This window comes from Mustela erminea, chromosome 5, assembly GCF_009829155.1.
Source record: "Mustela erminea isolate mMusErm1 chromosome 5, mMusErm1.Pri, whole genome shotgun sequence".
NCBI classification, from domain to species: Eukaryota; Metazoa; Chordata; class Mammalia; order Carnivora; family Mustelidae; genus Mustela; species Mustela erminea.
Window position 1 is genome coordinate 62158991 of NC_045618.1, and position 17703 is coordinate 62176693.

Sequence of the window (17703 nt, forward strand, 5' to 3'; positions counted from 1 at the left end):
GAGCCACCCAGGCGCCCCATTAGCCATTTTTCATAAATGTTTTTGTTAACCTATAACAAGTACATTTTTTAGTGTATCAAATTTTTTAATGTTTTAACTGTAATATCTACTGGCACATACTGATAGAATGTAAACAAAAATAGGGGGAGTCCTTCATAATCTCTAAAAGTCTAACATGATCTTGAGACTAGAAGTGCAAGAATTGCTACTCTGTTCTAGAGATGACGTCATTCAGGTTTCATGAGTTATTCTAGTCATGCCCATTAAAGCAAAGGAAAATCTTGGTTCTGGGAATTCAGTGTCGTATCTCTTTAGTCTACTTTAATCTGGAACATCTTCAAATCTTTGAGGATTTTTTAAAATTTTGGATGTTTACATTTTTTAATACAAGCCAGTTTTGTTGGGTCCTTGGCCTTGGTTTGTCTAGTAAATGCTGAGGGTTAGATTTAGATGCTGGACGTGCAGCAGGATCCCACAGAGTAATCCTCAGTCACTGCTCCCAGAAGGCACAGGTGGTGGCTTGTGATGACCTTAAGAAGTTGCCCCTTTGTGAAGTGCCTTTTTTTTTTTTCCCATTTTTTTCCCCATCTGGCGAGGAGTGACTCTGGCTCCATAAATATCCTGTTATGCATGGAACATTACCTTTCTGGTTTTAGAGGCCAGCTCCAAGCAAAAGCCTCTACAGGCCCTCCTGCCCTACCCCGGCACTCTTTGATGTCTTATGGACGCACTGGGAAACCTCCTGTCTGAGGGACGTGATTATACGTAGTAGTTCTTGAAAATCCATTTGGATATTTTTAAGTAGATTGCTTCAAGTTGGAAAAGATAACAGAATGTGGTCATAAGTGAAGGGAAAATGGCCAATACATACACCCTGATTTCAACAGGATTTAAAGAATAAAAACTAGTAGGGAAGAGGAGGACCTAAGGAAATAGGCCGAAATGCTCATGGGTAAGGATGTTTCTTAGGCTGGTGGGATTGTGTGTGGATGTGTGTGGGTGTGTTTTTAAGATTTGATTTGTAAGAAATCTCTACACCTATTTGTCTAATTTGGTGATTGAACTTACAACCCTAAGATCAAGAGTCACACACTCTACCAACTGAACCAGCCAGCCATCCCAAGATTGTGGGATTTTTACTGTTCGAGTTACAATAATCTGTTCATAGCAAAAGTTTTGAAAAAGTTTTCTTAAATTATTAATTAATTAATTAATTATTTGAGAGAGAGCATGAGCAGAGGGAGAAGCAGACTCAGCACTGAGCAGGGAGGCCAATCAAGCCTCAATCCCAGGACCCTGGAATCATAACCAGAGTTGAATGCAGATGCTTAACCCACTGAGCCACCCAGACACCCATTAAATTTCTGATCTATTTACATAACTTCTATACAAGGAAGCATAAAATTTCTTCCTACTTGAAGTGTATGAGCTAAAATTGTAGTGATGCTACAACTACTTCTTTGTGCTCATTTTCCCCACCATCTTAGCATACCCCATCACATGAAAGTGCCATGTTAACTTCTAGACCTTTTTTTTTTTTTTTTCCTTTTGACAGAGATCACAAGTAGGCAGAGAGGCAGGCAGAGAGGAGGAAGCAGGCTCCCTGCTGAGCAGAGAGCACCATGTGGGGCTCGGTCCCAGGACCCTGGGACCATGACCCGAGCCAATAGCAGAGGCTTTAACCCACTGAGCCACCCAGGCATCCCGAGACCTTTTTTTTTTTTTCTTTTAAGCTTTATTTATTTTAGTGATCTCTACACCCAGCATGGGAGTTGAAATTACAACCCTGAGATCAAGACTCGTACACTCTGACTGAGCCAGCCAGATGCCCCCAGCTTCTAGACGTTTCTTAATAGGAAGAACTTGTTTCAAAATCTTTGATTAGTTCTGTTTCTTTCGATTTAGGTAATGAAGATTCGAAGGTACCTTCAGAAGGAAAGAAGTCTCTCTACACAGATGGGTTTTCCAAACCTGGAAAAAGCAAAAGAACTATAAGCACAACTCCAAGTAAGTTTTACCACACACAGAAATAAAGTAATAGTTGGCGCCTTTGGGATAACACCGAATACGCAGTGTGCAGGAACAGCTGAAGGCCTGAATGCTGGAATTGGGCCTGCATTCCATCTTCTCTCGTTTTCTAGCTCTGAGACCAGGGGCCTCTTAGCCTCGGTAAACCCACTTCCTCACTTTCCAGTGGGAGTGCATATACTACCTATTTTGTCAGGTCGATGAAGTTGGCCCTCCAGTTCCAGATCCCCACCTAAAGCCATCACTGCAGTAAAGTGAATCCAACGGGTTTGTGTCCTCGGGATGGAAAAGTTCTGTAGATGCTGTACTATAGTTTGTTAAGTGTGTGATAAGTGTTACGTCTCAAAGAACAGTGCACATATTTTAATTAAATAATTCATTGCTAAAGAATGCTAGCCATCATGTGAACTTGCAGCAAAGTGGTCATCTTTTTGCTGACCAAGGGTCTTGCCTCAGTGTGAATGGCTCTGAATGAGGGAGATGGATAGTGGTTGCTGAAGGTCGGGGTGGCTACAGCAGTTTCTAAGAACAAGGCCACAGTGAAGTTTGCCCCAACCACTGACTTCCTTTAACAAATGATTTTTCTATAGAGTGCAGTACTGTTGATAACATTTTACTCCCAGTAGAACTTCATCCAAAACTGGAGTCCATCTTCTCAAACCCTGCTGCCGCTTTATCAACTGAGTTTATTCTAAATATTCTAGAATATTCCAAACCCTTTGTTGTCATTTCAACAGTCTTCACAGTGTCTTCACCAGGAGTAGATTCCATCGCAAGAAACCACTGTCTTTGCCCATCTGTAAGAGGCAACTCCTCATCCATGAGTTGTATCATGAGATGGCACCAAGTCAGTCACATCTTTAGGCTCCACTTCTCATTCTAATTCTCTCGCTCTTCCCACCACATCTGTAGTTACTTCCTCCACTGAAGTCTTGAGCTCCTCAGAGTCATCCTTGAGGTCTAGAATCAGCTCCTTCCAAACTTCTTCTTTTTAAAGATTTTATTTATTTATTTATTTGACAGAGAGAGATCACAGTAGACAGAGAGGCAGGCAGAGAGAGAGAGAGAGAGAGAAGCAGGCTCCCTGCTGAGCAGAGAGCCCGATGCGGGACTCGATCCCAGGACCCTGAGATCATGACCCGAACCGAAGGCAGCGGCTTAACCCACTGAGCCACCCAGGTGCCCAGCTCCTTCCAAACTTCTATTTGTGCTGATATTTTGGTTTCTTTCTTTCCTTTTCTCTCTCTCTCTCTTTTTTTTTTTTAAGATTTTATTTATTTGACAGGCAGAGATCACAAGTAGGCAGAGAGAGAGAGGGGGAAGCAGACTCCCTGCTGAGCAGAGAGCCCAATGTGGGGCTCCATCCCAGGACCTGAGATCACGACCCAAGCCGAAGGCAGAGGCTTAATTGACTGAGCCACCTAGGCACCCCTTGGTTTCTTGACATGAATCACAAATATTCTTTTTTTTTTTTCTTAAAGATTTTATTTATTTATTTGACAGACAGAGATCACAAGTAGGCAGAGAGGCAGGCAGAGAGAGAGAGGAGGAAGCAGGCTCTCCGCGGAGCAGACAGCCCGATGCAGGGCTTGATCCCAGGACCCTGGGATCATGACCTGAGCCGAAGGCAGAGGCCTTAACCCACCACCCAGGTGCCCCGAATCACAAATATTCTTAATGGCATCTAGATCGGCACACCATTTCCAGAAGGTTTTCACTTTTGCCCAGGCCCATTAAAGGAATTACTGTCCATGGCAGCTATAGCTTACAAAGTCTATTTCTCAAATAGGACTTGAAAGTCTAAATGACTCCTTGATTCATGGCTGCAGAACGGATGCTGTGTTAGCATAAAAACAACATTAATTTCCTACATCTCCCACTGAGCCCTGGGGTCACCAGGTGCATTGTCAATGAGCAGCCATATTTTGAAAGTAATCTGTTTTCTGAGCAGTAGATCTCAACATTGGGCTTAAAATATTCAGTAAATTATGTTGTAAACATGTGCATTCCAAGCTTTGTTATTTGATTTCTAGAGCACAGGCAGAGTAGGTGCATTATATAATTCTTAAGGGCACTAGGATTGTCAGACGGTAAATGAGCATTGGCTTCAACTTCAAGTCACCAGCTGCATTAGCCCCTCTCAAGAGTCAGCCTGTCCTTTGAAACCAGACATTGACTTCTCTGTAGCTGTGAAAGTTCTAGAGGTCATCTGGAAATAGAAGGCTGTCTCAGCTACATTGAAACTCTAGTGTTTATACAGCTGCTGCCTCCATTACTCCTCTAGCTCTCCTGGCTCATATGCTGCAGCTCCTACATCAGCATTTGCTGCTTCACTTTGTACTTCTGTGTCCTGGGAGAGACATGAACCTCACAATCTGACCTCTGCTAGCTTCCAGTCTTTCTTCCGAAGTTTCCCCAACTTCCTTAGCCTTCACAGAATGGAAAGGCATTAGGGACTTGCTCTGGATTAGGATTTGGTATAAGGGAACGCTGTGGCTGGTTTGGTCTTCTAACCCAGGCCACTCAGCCTTTCTCTGTATCAGCAATGAGGCTATTTCACCTGAAAACCTCAAGGCCACCGTGGGAGCAGATGAACACACAACATTTAAGTTTGTGGTCTTATCAGGGCACTGCTTGTGGTGCCCCAAAACAATTACAATAATAAAAATCAAAGATTGCTGATCACAGATCACCAGAGCAAATACTTAACAATAATGAAAAAGTTGAAAATTCTGCAGTAATTACCAAAAGGTAATACAGAGACATGAAGTGAGCCAGTACGGTTAGAAAGCTGGCTCTTGAAAGGGTTGTGAGAAACCTTCAATTTGTAAAAACAAACAAACAAAAAAAAACAGTATCTCAAAGTGCCATAAAACAAGATATGTTTATATATAGATTGATACTAGTTTTCTACCTCTGATGACCTAGCATAGCACCTAGCACATGGCAGGTAGTCAGTAAATCTCTGCAAATGAATGTCTATAAAGTACGTTGTACAATCTCCACCTTGTAATTATGTTTCTTAAAATTTTTAAAGTAATCTCTACCTCCAAATTGGGGCTTGAATGCACAATCCCAAGATCAAGAGTCAAATGCTCTATTGACTGAGCCAATTAGGCACCCCTAAATTTTTTTCAGTAATAAGTTTAAGGGATTCCATATCTAAAAGTGTAATTGCTTGTTATCTATTGTGTGGTACATAGCATGTTGAGGTATTGTGTATTTATAGTACTTAGAATGCTGCTCAGCACATATTAGAAATATATATACTTGGGGCTCCTAGGTGGCTCAGTGGGTTAAGGCCTCTGCTTTCAGCTCAGGTCATGGTCTCGGGGTCCTGGGATTGAGCCCTGTATTGGGCTCTCTGCTCAGCAGGGAGCCTGCTTCCTCCCTCTCTCTCTGCCTGCCTCTCTGCCTACTTGTGGTCTCTGTCTGTCAAATAAATAAAATCTTTAAAAAATATATTTAAAAAGATATATACTTAATGGTTAATTAGAATTTTAATTTTTAAATTTTTTTAATATTTGTTATTTTTTTAAAGTAATCTCTATACCCAACATGGGTTTGAACCCACAACCCCAAGATCAAGAGTCACGTACTCCTCTGACTGACCAGCTAGGCCCCTCAAGTATATTCTTTTTTTTTTTTTTTTTTTTTTTAAAGATTTTATTTATTTATTTGACAGAGAGAGATCACAAGTAGGCAGAGAGGCAGGCAGAGAGAGAGAGAGAGGAGGAAACAGGCTCCCTGCTGAGCAGAGAACCCGATGCGGGACTCGATCCCAGGACCCTGAGATCATGACCTGAGCCGAAGGCAGCGGCTTAACCCACTGAGCCACCCAGGCGCCCCCTCAAGTATATTCTTAATCAGAATAGCACAGAGCAGGGACAGGCAAATTGCTGCCAGCCCTGGCCTGTCTTAAAATCCTTAAGCTAAGAATGTTTTTTAGTTTTAAAAGATTATATTTAAAAAAAGAGAGAGAGAGAGATCATACCATGTGGCCACAAAGACTAAATAAAATATTTACTGTCTGACCCTTAACAGAAAAAGTTTGCCAATCCTTGGTATAAAGCTTTCTAAGCATTGTAAAATGTTATATTTATGATTAAGTAAAGGCCATTTGATTAACTGGTGAGGGGAGATGAAAAATCTTACTCTTTTCTTGTTCTGTGGATTAAACCAAGTTGTCAGTTAGCAATGAAATGGACATAGGAGAGCAGTACACGTTGAATAGTTAATAAGATAAATATACTTTGTCCCTGAGTTTACAAAAACTGAAAGATTTGAAATTAAAGTTTTAGCAAAGATGATGTTGAAGTTGAATGTCAGGGATGCAGAGAAGAGAATAAGTGTTAACAGAAAGACCAAGGAAAGGTGAATTAATGGATTTGTCTTGTTATTAATTGTTACATTTGGGGGAACATTCTAGACTTTAAGAAGCTTCATGAGGCTCGTTTTAAGGAAATGGAGTCCATCGATCAATATATTGAGAGAAAAAAGAAAAATTTTGAAGAACACAATGCATTTCATGAACTGAAGGTATGCTGATAAAATTATGTGGGTTTTTTTTTTTATTGTTGTTGTTGTAGTTGTTTTAAAATTTGTTTATTTGAGAAAGAGAACAAGCACAAGCAGGAGGGGTAGAAGGAGAGGGAAAGAGAATCCCAAGCAGACTCAGCGCTGAGCATGGAGCCCAACTCAGAGCCTGGTCTCAGGACTTGGAGATCATGACTTAAGCTGAAACCAAGAGTCATGCTCAGTTAATGTGCCACCCAGGTGCCCCCCAAATTATGTTCTTAATGGGACTGAACTATTTGACTTTATGTTTTTATTTTTGTCAAAGTTTTTATTTATTTGAGAGAGAGAACAAGAAAGCAGAAGCAGGGTGAGTGACAGAGGGAGAAGCAGGTTCCACGCTGAGCAGGGAGCCCAATGCAGGACTTGATCCCAGGACCCCAGGATCATGACCTGAGCCAAAGGCAGATGCTCAACCGGCTGAGCCACCAGGTGCCCCAAACTGTTTGATTTCCATGTCAATACCTTAGCTAATACAGCCAGCTTTTTATTGTTCTACCAGTGGAATGGATTTGAGTTTAATATATTTCTTTATTATCAGAAATTTCTTCCCCCACCATAAGAATTTTCAGAACTCTCAGAATAAAACCGGGAGTACTCACTATAAAGAACTAATTCCAAAACACCAGTAAGTTGTTCTGTTTTCAGCGCTCACACATTGTGCTTATTACTTTTGTTGAGGACGGACTGATTTACAGGTGAAAGCCTTTTCATTCCCGGTTTCTCACGTAAAGGAAAAAGGACTGAGTTGCCGTGGCTTACTTATGGCCTCCCTAGTAACTGAGCTCCTGCGGTCCCTTTAGTCCAGGTGCTGGGGGACTCAAGGTCCCTTCGAGTTAGAAAAGGTGATGAAGTCAGCCCTGAGGCTGACTTAGAGCAGTGAGTTGATAATATCCTGTTACTCTTTTATGTGGTCTCCGGTGGTCAAGAGGAGCCACACAGAAGACTGGGGAACATTTATTTTAGAATTTCATTAATACCTACAATGTGCTTATTTCTCAAGAGGAATTAGAGGCAGTCTTTGGTATTTCAACACAAAACAGTATAAAGTTGACTGGAAAGGGGCAGAACATGAGCACTGTTAGCAGGGACAGTATCTGCTGTATCAGTCAGTTGAGTTTTCAGTTTCCTGATACAAATGCCAACACAGAAACACACTAGGTGACAAGTTCTACATAATTTAAAAACAACAACAAAAAAAAACACCATAAGCTTCTTAGAAGCTGAATCAACATTTCTTTTTCTTTTTTTTTTTTTTTTTTTTTAAGATTTTATCTATTTCGGGGTGCCTGGGTGGCTCAGTGGGTTAAGCCTCTGCCTTCGGCTCAGTTCATGATCTCAGGGTCCTGGGATCAAGCCCTGCATCCAAGCCCTGCATCGGAATCTCTGCTCAGTGGGGAGCCTGCTTCCCCCTCACTCTCTGCCTGCCTCTCTGCCTACTTGTGATCTCTGTCTGTCAAATAGATAAATAAAATCTTAAAAAAAAAGATTTTATCTGTTTGACAGAGAGACCGTGAGAGAGGGACCACAAGCACAGGGAGCAGGAGAGGGATAAGCAGGCCACCCTAGAAGCTAAATCTAAAGGAATAACATTCATTTGAACTCTTTATAAAACCACTGCTAACCTAGCATTTCCCAACCAGCTAACAGGGACAAAGCCAAGCCATGGCATTGGAAGGCCTCCATTGCTGCCTACTAATCCAACAGCGGGGTGTGGAAATCGGCAAAGAGATATTCAGTGTGCCCCTAATAACACTTGCTTAAATATTAGCAAGGGCTAGGTATCACTACATTGACAGTTGAATACCTGGCTTTTGCTGATGATTTACAGGAAGTAGACCTCTAGTTTTGTTTTTTGCTTTTGTTTTTCCATGAGAACGAGCTAGCTGCACATAGGCCTACAAGCAGGCATTTCCTCACCTTCCATGAAGCCGAGTCTACTAAAATACTTGATTGAACAAGTTTTCTATACTACATAATATGGGTTATTCAGTTTTCCAGGCAAAAAATAGGGCAGAACAGGTGTCTCAACCCTAAGCTTGAGTGTAGCCCTGAAGATGTGTTTAATAAATGAGTAGGTCATCTTATTTTTTACAGCTACCCCCCCCCCCCCGAATGAGTTTAGTTCTAAAATCTCATCCCCTTTCCCCATTAAGGAATAGATCTCTCAGATGGGTTATTTGGTATGATCTATTTGGAAACTGGAAAATAAAAAATAATTATAGTGATGTCACTGTAGCTGATAGGAAGTTTTTCTTGACAGTTGACATGTTTGGGGATTGATCATTGGTCAGTGTTGGATAATAACGAATAAGCAGAGATTCTAGACAAAATCATCCTGGGCACAACCTGTTTCTCCTTGATTTTTACAGTTCGGTCAGGGGAGACCTATTTGATTTAGTTGCCAGATGGCCCTCTTCAAGCATCAGTAACCTCGTGCCCCAAGATGCCTATTTATCTTGCCAACAGTGGGAATGATGAATTTTTAAAATCTTTATTAATGTAATATGAAAAAATTCCAGTTGACCTTTCTTTGATCATATGTTTATATAATTGACTGGGATTTTTTATGAATTTATTTTTTCTTAGTTTTTACCCATCTGTTAGCCATTTATATTAATGCTATATATTCTATATTATACTTTCCTTCAGTTTATCTTTTAACTATATTAATGGTATCTTTTATACCATTGTATAAAAGGATTGTGAAGGATTTTTTGTGAAGGATTTTTTCTTAAATTTATCCAACTGTGAAGGATTGTGAAGGATTTTTTCTTAAATTTATCCAACTGTTCTTTTTAAGGGTCTGCGTTTTTTATTTGTCACACCCTGCCTCTGCCAAGATCATAAAAATAAGTTATGTTTGTACTCTTTTTATTATTTTCCCCCTATATTTAATCCTTAACCCACTCTTTTTTTTTTTTTTTTCAAATACGGTATGATTGACCTCTTTGCTTTGTTAGGATTGAATGGGGTTTTTATTGCTAAAAGAAAGAGGAATTGGTTACATATTTGCTAACAAAACAAGTTAGTACTACTAGAACCAATGGCTTAATATTCTACCTGAAAAAAAGTCAGGTGGGTAAGGGCTAGTAGACTCATTTCTGCATTATAAGTAGTTCAGAACAAAGAAGCAGAGCTGATGGTCCTGACACCAAGTGAACTCTGAGGAGACGCAGCATGGAAAGTAGGAATCTTGGGGGAAAGATAGAAGGCAACATAAAAAGTGTGATTATCTTGGGGGAAAGATAGAAGGCAACATAAAAAGTGTGATTAAATAGAACCATGTGCTTAATACAGCTAACCTGGGCACTGGCCTTATGGTATAGATGTGTGTTTACTAAGTATTTTAGTAAGTTTTAACTTTGTGTCACATTAGAATCTCTTCTGCTTATATGTTGAGAAGTTGACTTAATTCTCTCGAGTGCTTGTATTTCCTAGGATATCATCAGAATTTTTCTGTCTTTGGCTTCACCTCGTCGACAGGAGTAGCAGCACCACTGTTGTCCTTTCACAAAGTTGTATTTATTTTTGCTTGTAAGAGCTTAAACCAGTGATAGACATCATTATTCTTTATGCTCTGGTAATATCTAAAAAATGATAACCTAGGTGGACCTTCCCCAGCCATTTCAAAGGGAGGGTTTCCCTCCCTCCCTCTGTTTGTTTCTGTTTTTTTTGTTTTGAAGAACTTTAAGAACCCGTTAGGGGGTGGTGCTTTGGGGACAGGAGTGAAATTATGTGTAGATTCTGTGTGTTAATTACATAATAGGTGGTTCTTTGAGTTTGTATTTAATAAACTGCTTCTCACATTCTCAAAGATACTATATCCAAGAGAAGCTATTTATCCTTCCTTTCTGGCCACAGGAAACTTAACCACGTTTAAGCCACATTCTTTAGTCAGAAAATACCTGGGTTCATGGCAGCTGGGAAAGGCTCTCTGTAGCACAGGACTCAGCACAACCAGAATTTATTTCTGATTCGGTCGCCATAGCGATACAGGTACAAGCAACTGCCCTGCCCACCTGGCAGGGAGGAAGAGGATGAGGCGGTGAGAAGGAAAGATAACAGGTGGGGTTAAAAGTGGTAACAAAGGGGCCCCTGGGTAGTTCAGTTGGTTAAGCGACTGCCTTCAGTTCAGGTCATGATCCCCAGTCCTGGGATCAAGCCCCATATCGGGCTCCTTGCTGAGCGGGGGAGCCTGCTTCTCCCCTGCCTGCCATTCCATTCCCCCTGCTTTTGCTTACTCTCTCCCTTTATGTCAGATAAATAATTAAAACAAACAACAAAAAAAGTGGGGATGGAACAACTGGATGAATGGAGCTGCTCTAGAGACAGTGCTAAGAAGCCCAACTTGAACATGGTGTGTTGTCTTTCTGCAGAAGCAGCCGGCCACCAAGGGCGCAGTGGTGACTCCAGTTCCTCTCCGGGGAAGGCTCCCCTTGGCTTGCACTCCCACCAGCCAGCGCCGCTCGCAGGGCCAGCCACTGGGTGCTGCGGGCAGGAGCACCTTGTGTGGGAAGGGCTCTGCCAAGCGTTCTGTGCTCTCAGCAACTAAAATGAATGTCAGGTAAGAAGAGCTCCAATATGTAATGGAGTACAAGGTCTCAAAGCTTTACTGCCTCCTGATCGTTTCAGGTGGGCGACATCAAGTATGTTTAAAGTTGATGAAGAAGGCGGCAAAAGGGGATTAGAATGGAGAGTAAATAGGGCACCTGGGTGGCTCAGTGGGTTAAAGCCTCTGCCTGCGGCTCAGGTCATGATCTCAGGGTCCTGGGATCGAGCCCTGCGTTGGGCTCTCTGCTTGGCAGGGAGCCTGCTTCCTCCCCCTTCTCTCCCTCTACCTGCTTCTCTGCCTACTTGTGATCTCTGTGTGTCAAATTAAAAAAAAAAAAATTATAAAAAAAGAATGGAGAGTAAATAAGTGGATGGTTTTTTTTTTGTTTTGTTTTGTTTTTTTTTTAAAGATTTTATTTATTCATTTGACACAGAGAGATCACAAGTAGGCAGAGAGGCAGGCAGAGAGAGAGGAGGAAGCAGGCTCCCCGCGGAGCAGAGAACCCGATGCGGGACTCGATCCCAGGACCCTGAGATCATGACCTGAGCCGAAGGCAGCGGCTTAACCCACTGAGCCACCCAGGCGCGCGGTTTTTGTTTTTATAAGCTCTTTTTTCTTTAAATTTGTCTTGGGTTTTCTTAAACTTCTCTAAGCTCACATTGGCTTTGTAAGTAAAGATAGAAGGTATATATGGATATTCATTTTATTAGTTTAATGTATGCCTATAAAGACATGTAAAGAGAAATTTTTCCATTGACTTAAGTGTAGAGTTGAAGCCAAATACCTACAGAAAATAACTGATTAGACCTAAAGTGTAACTTTTGTAACCCACTGGGTACTGCAGTGAGTTACCCTGTGCCCCACAAACCCGTTTTCTTTTTGTACTTTCCCTGACACACGGTAGTCCCCATTTTTTTTTTTTTTAAGATTTTATTTATTTATTTGACAGAGAGAGAGATCACAAGCAGGCAGAGAGGCAGGCAGAGAGAGAGGAGGAAGCAGGCTCCCTGCTGAGCAGAGAGCCCGATGCGGGGCTTGATCCCAGGACCCCGAGATCATGACCCGAGCCGAAGGCAGCGGCTTAACCACTGAGCCACCCAGGCGCCCCCGGTAGTCCCCATTTTAACTTTCCCAGAGATGAAGATCTTCAGGCCTCCTTTATTTATTTATTTTTTAAGATTTTATTTATTTATTGGACAGACAGAGATCACAAGTAGGCAGAGAGAGAGGAGTAAGCAGGCTCCCTGTTGAGCAGAGAGCCTGATGCAGGGCTTGATCCCAGGACCCTGAGATCATGACCTGAACCAAAGGCAGAGGCTTAACCCACTGAGCCACCTAGGCACTCCAATTTTATTTTTAAGTAACCTCCACACCTGGTGTGGGGTTCGAACCCACAACTCTGAGGTCAAGAGCTGCATGCTTACCAACTGAGCCAGCCAGGCGCCCCTATTCTCTCCTTTTTAAAGGGTGTTCGCAACGTTTAATAGTGTTGGTACCTGGTGACACTTCCCCAACACCTGCAATTATCTGATGTAGTGTTTAGAGCTTAAAAATGCCCTGAAGTTTGGAACCCTATTGAGTTAGCGTGGAATGTGAGCTACCTCTACGTGGCAGTTCTGACTGTATTTAATAGTACTGAGGAACAGCATGGTCGGGGCGAGTCCTTGCTCCAGTGTAGTGTTCACAGCAGCCTGGACTTCATGGCACCTCTCCTAACATGCAGTTGTCTTAACTGGGTCGAAAGGTAATGCTGATACCTCATAATTTGGGGTGCTGATACAGGATTACTGCCACCTCTTAGTTGCAAGTCTGGAAGTTGTCTTCTGTTAACCTACCACCACCACCATCGTGTATATTTACATCTGTCCTTCTTGAGTTTCGCTGACTTCAAGACACCATCAATGGAGACTCATCATTACTTTATGAACCACTAAGAAAAAAACCACTGCCAGTTATCATGTGTTACTAATTATGAAACACATCCCAATTTCAGATGTTAAAATGCATAAGAAATATACATCATAATCAGTGGAATAAATTTATGGCAATTTGCCAGGAGAACAGGGTTATGTACCATTTAAATGAATGACCATTTACTAGGAAGACTGTCCCCATCACTTATCTGGCATAGCAGTCTCCTGTTCCCTGACAGGCAGTCACCAGGAGGAGAAAAGGGGGAGTGGTTGAAGTACCTCCTAAACTGTAATTTGAGCCCCAAAGGCATTCCCTTGGAGCTCTACCTTGTCCTGTCACTGGGCAAGGCAAGGAAAGCAGCGAATACAAAACTGTATTTTACAAATCAAGTGTTGTAAAATGTTTATTCTGCAAAAGAGGTTCATTCATGTAAGAAGTCCATATTTGAGCCCTTTCACAGGTGGTTTTGCTTTTATGCTTGACACAAGTTACTCTTCATACAAACACTGATGTTTGGTACTCCACTGTCCTGTTCAGGTTTTCAGCTGCTACCAAAGATAATGAGCATAAGCGTTCACTGACCAAGACTCCAGCCAGAAAGTCTCCACATGTGACCATATCTGGGAGTACCCCGAAAGGCCAGGCTGTGCTCGGGATATACAAGATAAAGACCACAACTGGGAATTCTGCTTCTGGTAAAACAAAAAAAACAACTCTGGTTCATCTTTAAGCCATGTAACTTCCTCAAATTATTAAGTGTATTTGTTTACTGAAAGCTTCCCCATAACTATAAATCCAAAGCAAAAATCTAAGCATAGCATATTTTTCATTCTGTATGGGTGAAGAAAATGCCAGACACAAACAAAAAACAGGTATCTGCCTGAGGACTCCATCTTGCTATAAGGAGTCCTAAGATGGTGACCCTCCCTGAAGAGCATTCAGCCCATTCCCTGACTCCAGGATTAGAAGGAGGATCATAGTATTCATTACAGCCTCTGACTGGCCCTCCAGGATTGTGAAACTAATAGGATCCCAGAGTTGGTGGAATAAATGCCACACAATGGACTAATAGATTATGTAAGCCAGAATAAGCCATATGGACACTCTTCTACACACGGTCTACTTAATCACCTAAAAGGACTAGGTGGTTTTCAAAAGAATACTAGAGTAGCAATACAAAGTTAAAAACAAACAAACAAAAAACACTACAATCAGGAGATTGAGGCCTGTATTAGAACTATGTCAAAATTCTCCTGAGAGTCCCATTGAATACGTCAGCCAAGAGCCATGATCACATAGAACGGCTTGCCAACTCCTCTGAGACTGTGTCGGTTAAAAATCTATGTAGAGACTTTATGAGAGTTTCCTCATACCTTAAAGACAGGAAGGTGAGGCGGACAGCTAACATTTTAAGCGAGTCCAGAAGCAGTATATATGTGGGTATTTCCAGCTTTTGTTTGGTGTCATGACCATTCTTAACAATGTCTCCTGTATATATGAGAGCGCTTCTCTGGAGCTCAGATGGACTGGGGTATACTGGCCAGCTTGAATGGTAGCTCCTGAAACTGGTTGGCATTACAGATGGCCCGTGTTCCCCCACTGCTGGCACCTGACAGCCACACCATGGGATGATACGCACGGGGGTTTTGTGTTTTTCTCACTTAACTGCATGGTCCTAGATCTTAGTTGCTTATTCATACTTACATGCAAGTGCTGACATTCAACAACAGCCTGCGATGGGTGAGAATTAATAAAATGTGCCTGATACATGGTGCCCAACTGTAGCGAAAATTTGGCTTACTGAGTCCTACCATTCTGGTATATTAACTTTACAGTACAAAAATTCACATTTTTAAATAACCACTTCTATTACCTGACAACATTTTTTTCCGAAGACATTTCACTTTGATTTTGAAAGGTAAAATGAGTGTTCATCATAGAAAACTTGAAAAATACAAAAAGTTATAAAGAAAATATAAAGAGCGCCTATAGTCCTGCCCCCAGAGATTGCACTGCTGTTTCCTCTGATCCTGTGATCATCACTGAACTATTAACAACATATTTTTGAAGGGTAAATAATATGAGGAACACAGCCTGAACATTTTACCCAATTATTTAAACAGGATTTTCAACTCCCAGCTGATTCTAGGAAATATCCTAATATTGAGACTATTTGGGGAGCTATTCACAAGGGAAGCCTCAGTGATTAGCTTTCCTTAGTTATTTTCCCCCTTCTCCTTTTTAAAACTACCTGTTTGAGACTGTTCACAGAGATGATCTATTTAAGACTGAGAAACAGTACTTTAACAAAAAAACATATAGGCCTTTTATTTCCCCCCTAATTAAGCCCTGGGGTTTTGTTCCTTGGTTTTGTAGTCGTTACACCATTCAAGCTGACAACTCAGGCAGCACAGACTCCAGTCTCCAGCAAGAAGCCAGTGTTTGATCTCAAAGCAAGTCTGTCTCGTCCCCTCAACTATGAGCCACACAAAGGTACGTGCAGATGCTCTGAGATACAAGACATGCCAAAGACACAGGATTAAACAGTTCTACGTCTGAGGATGTGGAAAATTCTAATGCCTCAGCGGAAAGCTGTACTTGGCCACCTAGATTTCTTCCCCCTGGGTCCACATGACCCATAATTTAAAAAAGACTATACACTAAGTGAATGCTAATCAACTCACATTTTTGTAAATCAAAGCCATAACTTCTAATCAGGCAAAAATCAAGAAACTTGGAAATTGGCCTATGGACAAATGAATGTTTTCTTTACAACTTTCGAAGGATTCCAGGCTGGAATCCACCCACCCAACAACCTGGGACATTTACTGGCTATATAAATGCCCATATAAATTGGGCATACATTAAAGTATCCATATATCCATTTAAAACGAATACTAACAACCACCACCATCACCACCACCAATACTTCATGTGGCCCTTCCATAATTCCAGAATTGTTTATATAGATCTATTTTTTAAAAAATTTTGTCAGGGGGAACCACAGAGGGAGAAGCAGGTTCCCTGTTGAGCAAGGAGCCCGACGTGGGACTTGATCCCAGCACCCTGGGATCATGACCTGAACCTAAGGCAGATGCTTAACTGACTGAGCCACCCAAGGGTCCCTAGAATTGCTTTAAAAACTTTAAGACTTCTCTAGGTGCCTGGGTGGCTCAGTGGGTTAAGTGTCAAACTCTTGATTTCAGTTCAGGACATGATCTCAACCCCACATCAGGCTCTGTGCTCAGCAGTCTGCTTGAGATTCTTTGCCCCTCCAGGCTATGTGTGCACACGAGCTCTTTCTCTTAATAAATTTTTCAAAAAACAACAACCTTGTTTTTAGGGGGAAAAAATACAATTTATATTTTGTGAAATAGGAACTAAAACTAATGGAATTATACAAGCAAATGTCAATAAAAATGAAGTATAAATATTCATAGCAAGTAGCCTCAGATGAAGAGAATAAAATAGGTAATATAAATAGAATATTCTTAAATCTTTCTCTCCTAAACCAGGCAAACTGAAACCATGGGGTCAATCTAAAGAAAATAATTCTCTAAAGGAACATGTAAACAGAGTTAGCTTCCACAAGAAAACTTACAAACAACCTCCTCTCCAGACTAGGTGAGTACATAATTACCCAGTTCTACAGTAATTTTAATTTTGAAAGACTGTATGTAAAAGCAAAGCCTCTGAGGTACAGAGTGTCATTAACAGTGGTGTTTAAGAAAAGGGTAGTCGTGGGATCACATATAGGACTTCTTGAAAATATACATGCCTAAGGCCCACCACAGTGGTTTTTTAATTCAGTAATTGGGAGGAGGGGCCCAAGGAACTGAAGTTTCCAAAGCTGGACAGGTGTTACACAAGGAGACACTGCTCTCACATGACCTACCAGCCCCAACAGTGTACCTGGATATCCCCCCAGATGCCGATCCACATGTGCAGGTGTAAGTTCTTCAGTCCCAGGGAAACCAGGCTTACTAGGCTTCAAGGCCCTAGCCAGAAGAAATCCCCAGATGATCCTTAGAGGCTTCCTTCTATGTGAAAACCGAAGCCAAAGCTTGCTGTGGGTTTTAGCTGGTCCTGGCTGAGTTGATTCCCTGAATGAAACCATCCTGATACAGGATTACCCATCATTTGACTTGCCTATATCCAGCTCCCACCAAGACATTTATTTACTACCTATATTTGCTATTAAGATTGTTAACATAGGGGCATTTGGCTGGCTCAGCTGGAAGAGCATGTGACTCTTTATCTTGGGGTTGTGAGTTTGAGCCCCACCTTGGGTGTAGCGATTATTCATGATTTTTTTTTTAAGTTTAACATAAAACTAGCCTCCCCCAACCCTCTTAACAATCCCCAATCCCTTCCAGAAACAGAGCGGCTTAGATCAGCAGACCCTAGTTCTAGTACTTCCACCAGACTTTGATTTTGAGCCTGACCTCTGATTTCCAAAGGCAGAGATTTCTCATTTAAAACAAAGAGGTGTCTTTTGTTCCAGTTCCATGCTTAATTTTAGAATGCTGCATTAACATAAAAAGGAAAATACCAGTTTCCTAGCCCTTTTAACACAAGTGACATAGAGCTGTGGTTTCCATAGGGTACTAGCTAGAGGACAGTGTCCTGTA

General features: G+C 41.6%; 2 protein-coding genes across 3 annotated transcripts in view; one reads left to right on the forward strand and one right to left on the reverse strand.

The window, feature by feature from the left end:
* NUSAP1 (nucleolar and spindle associated protein 1) overlaps positions 1–17703 on the forward strand; it is a 34426-nt gene that overhangs the window by 15909 nt on the left and 814 nt on the right. For both annotated transcript variants that reach the window (XM_032343336.1, XM_032343337.1), the window contains 6 exons: positions 1906–2007; positions 6458–6567; positions 10983–11170; positions 13610–13767; positions 15449–15565; positions 16588–16696. In XM_032343336.1, the coding sequence (XP_032199227.1) occupies positions 1906–2007; positions 6458–6567; positions 10983–11170; positions 13610–13767; positions 15449–15565; positions 16588–16696 (784 nt within the window). The remainder of the gene's footprint in view (positions 1–1905; positions 2008–6457; positions 6568–10982; positions 11171–13609; positions 13768–15448; positions 15566–16587; positions 16697–17703) is intronic.
* Positions 1883–17703, reverse strand: part of NDUFAF1 (NADH:ubiquinone oxidoreductase complex assembly factor 1) — a 34675-nt gene continuing 18854 nt past the window's right edge. The window contains exon 6 of the transcript XR_004285785.1: positions 1883–1971. The gene's annotated coding sequence lies outside the window, so the exon portion shown is untranslated. The remainder of the gene's footprint in view (positions 1972–17703) is intronic.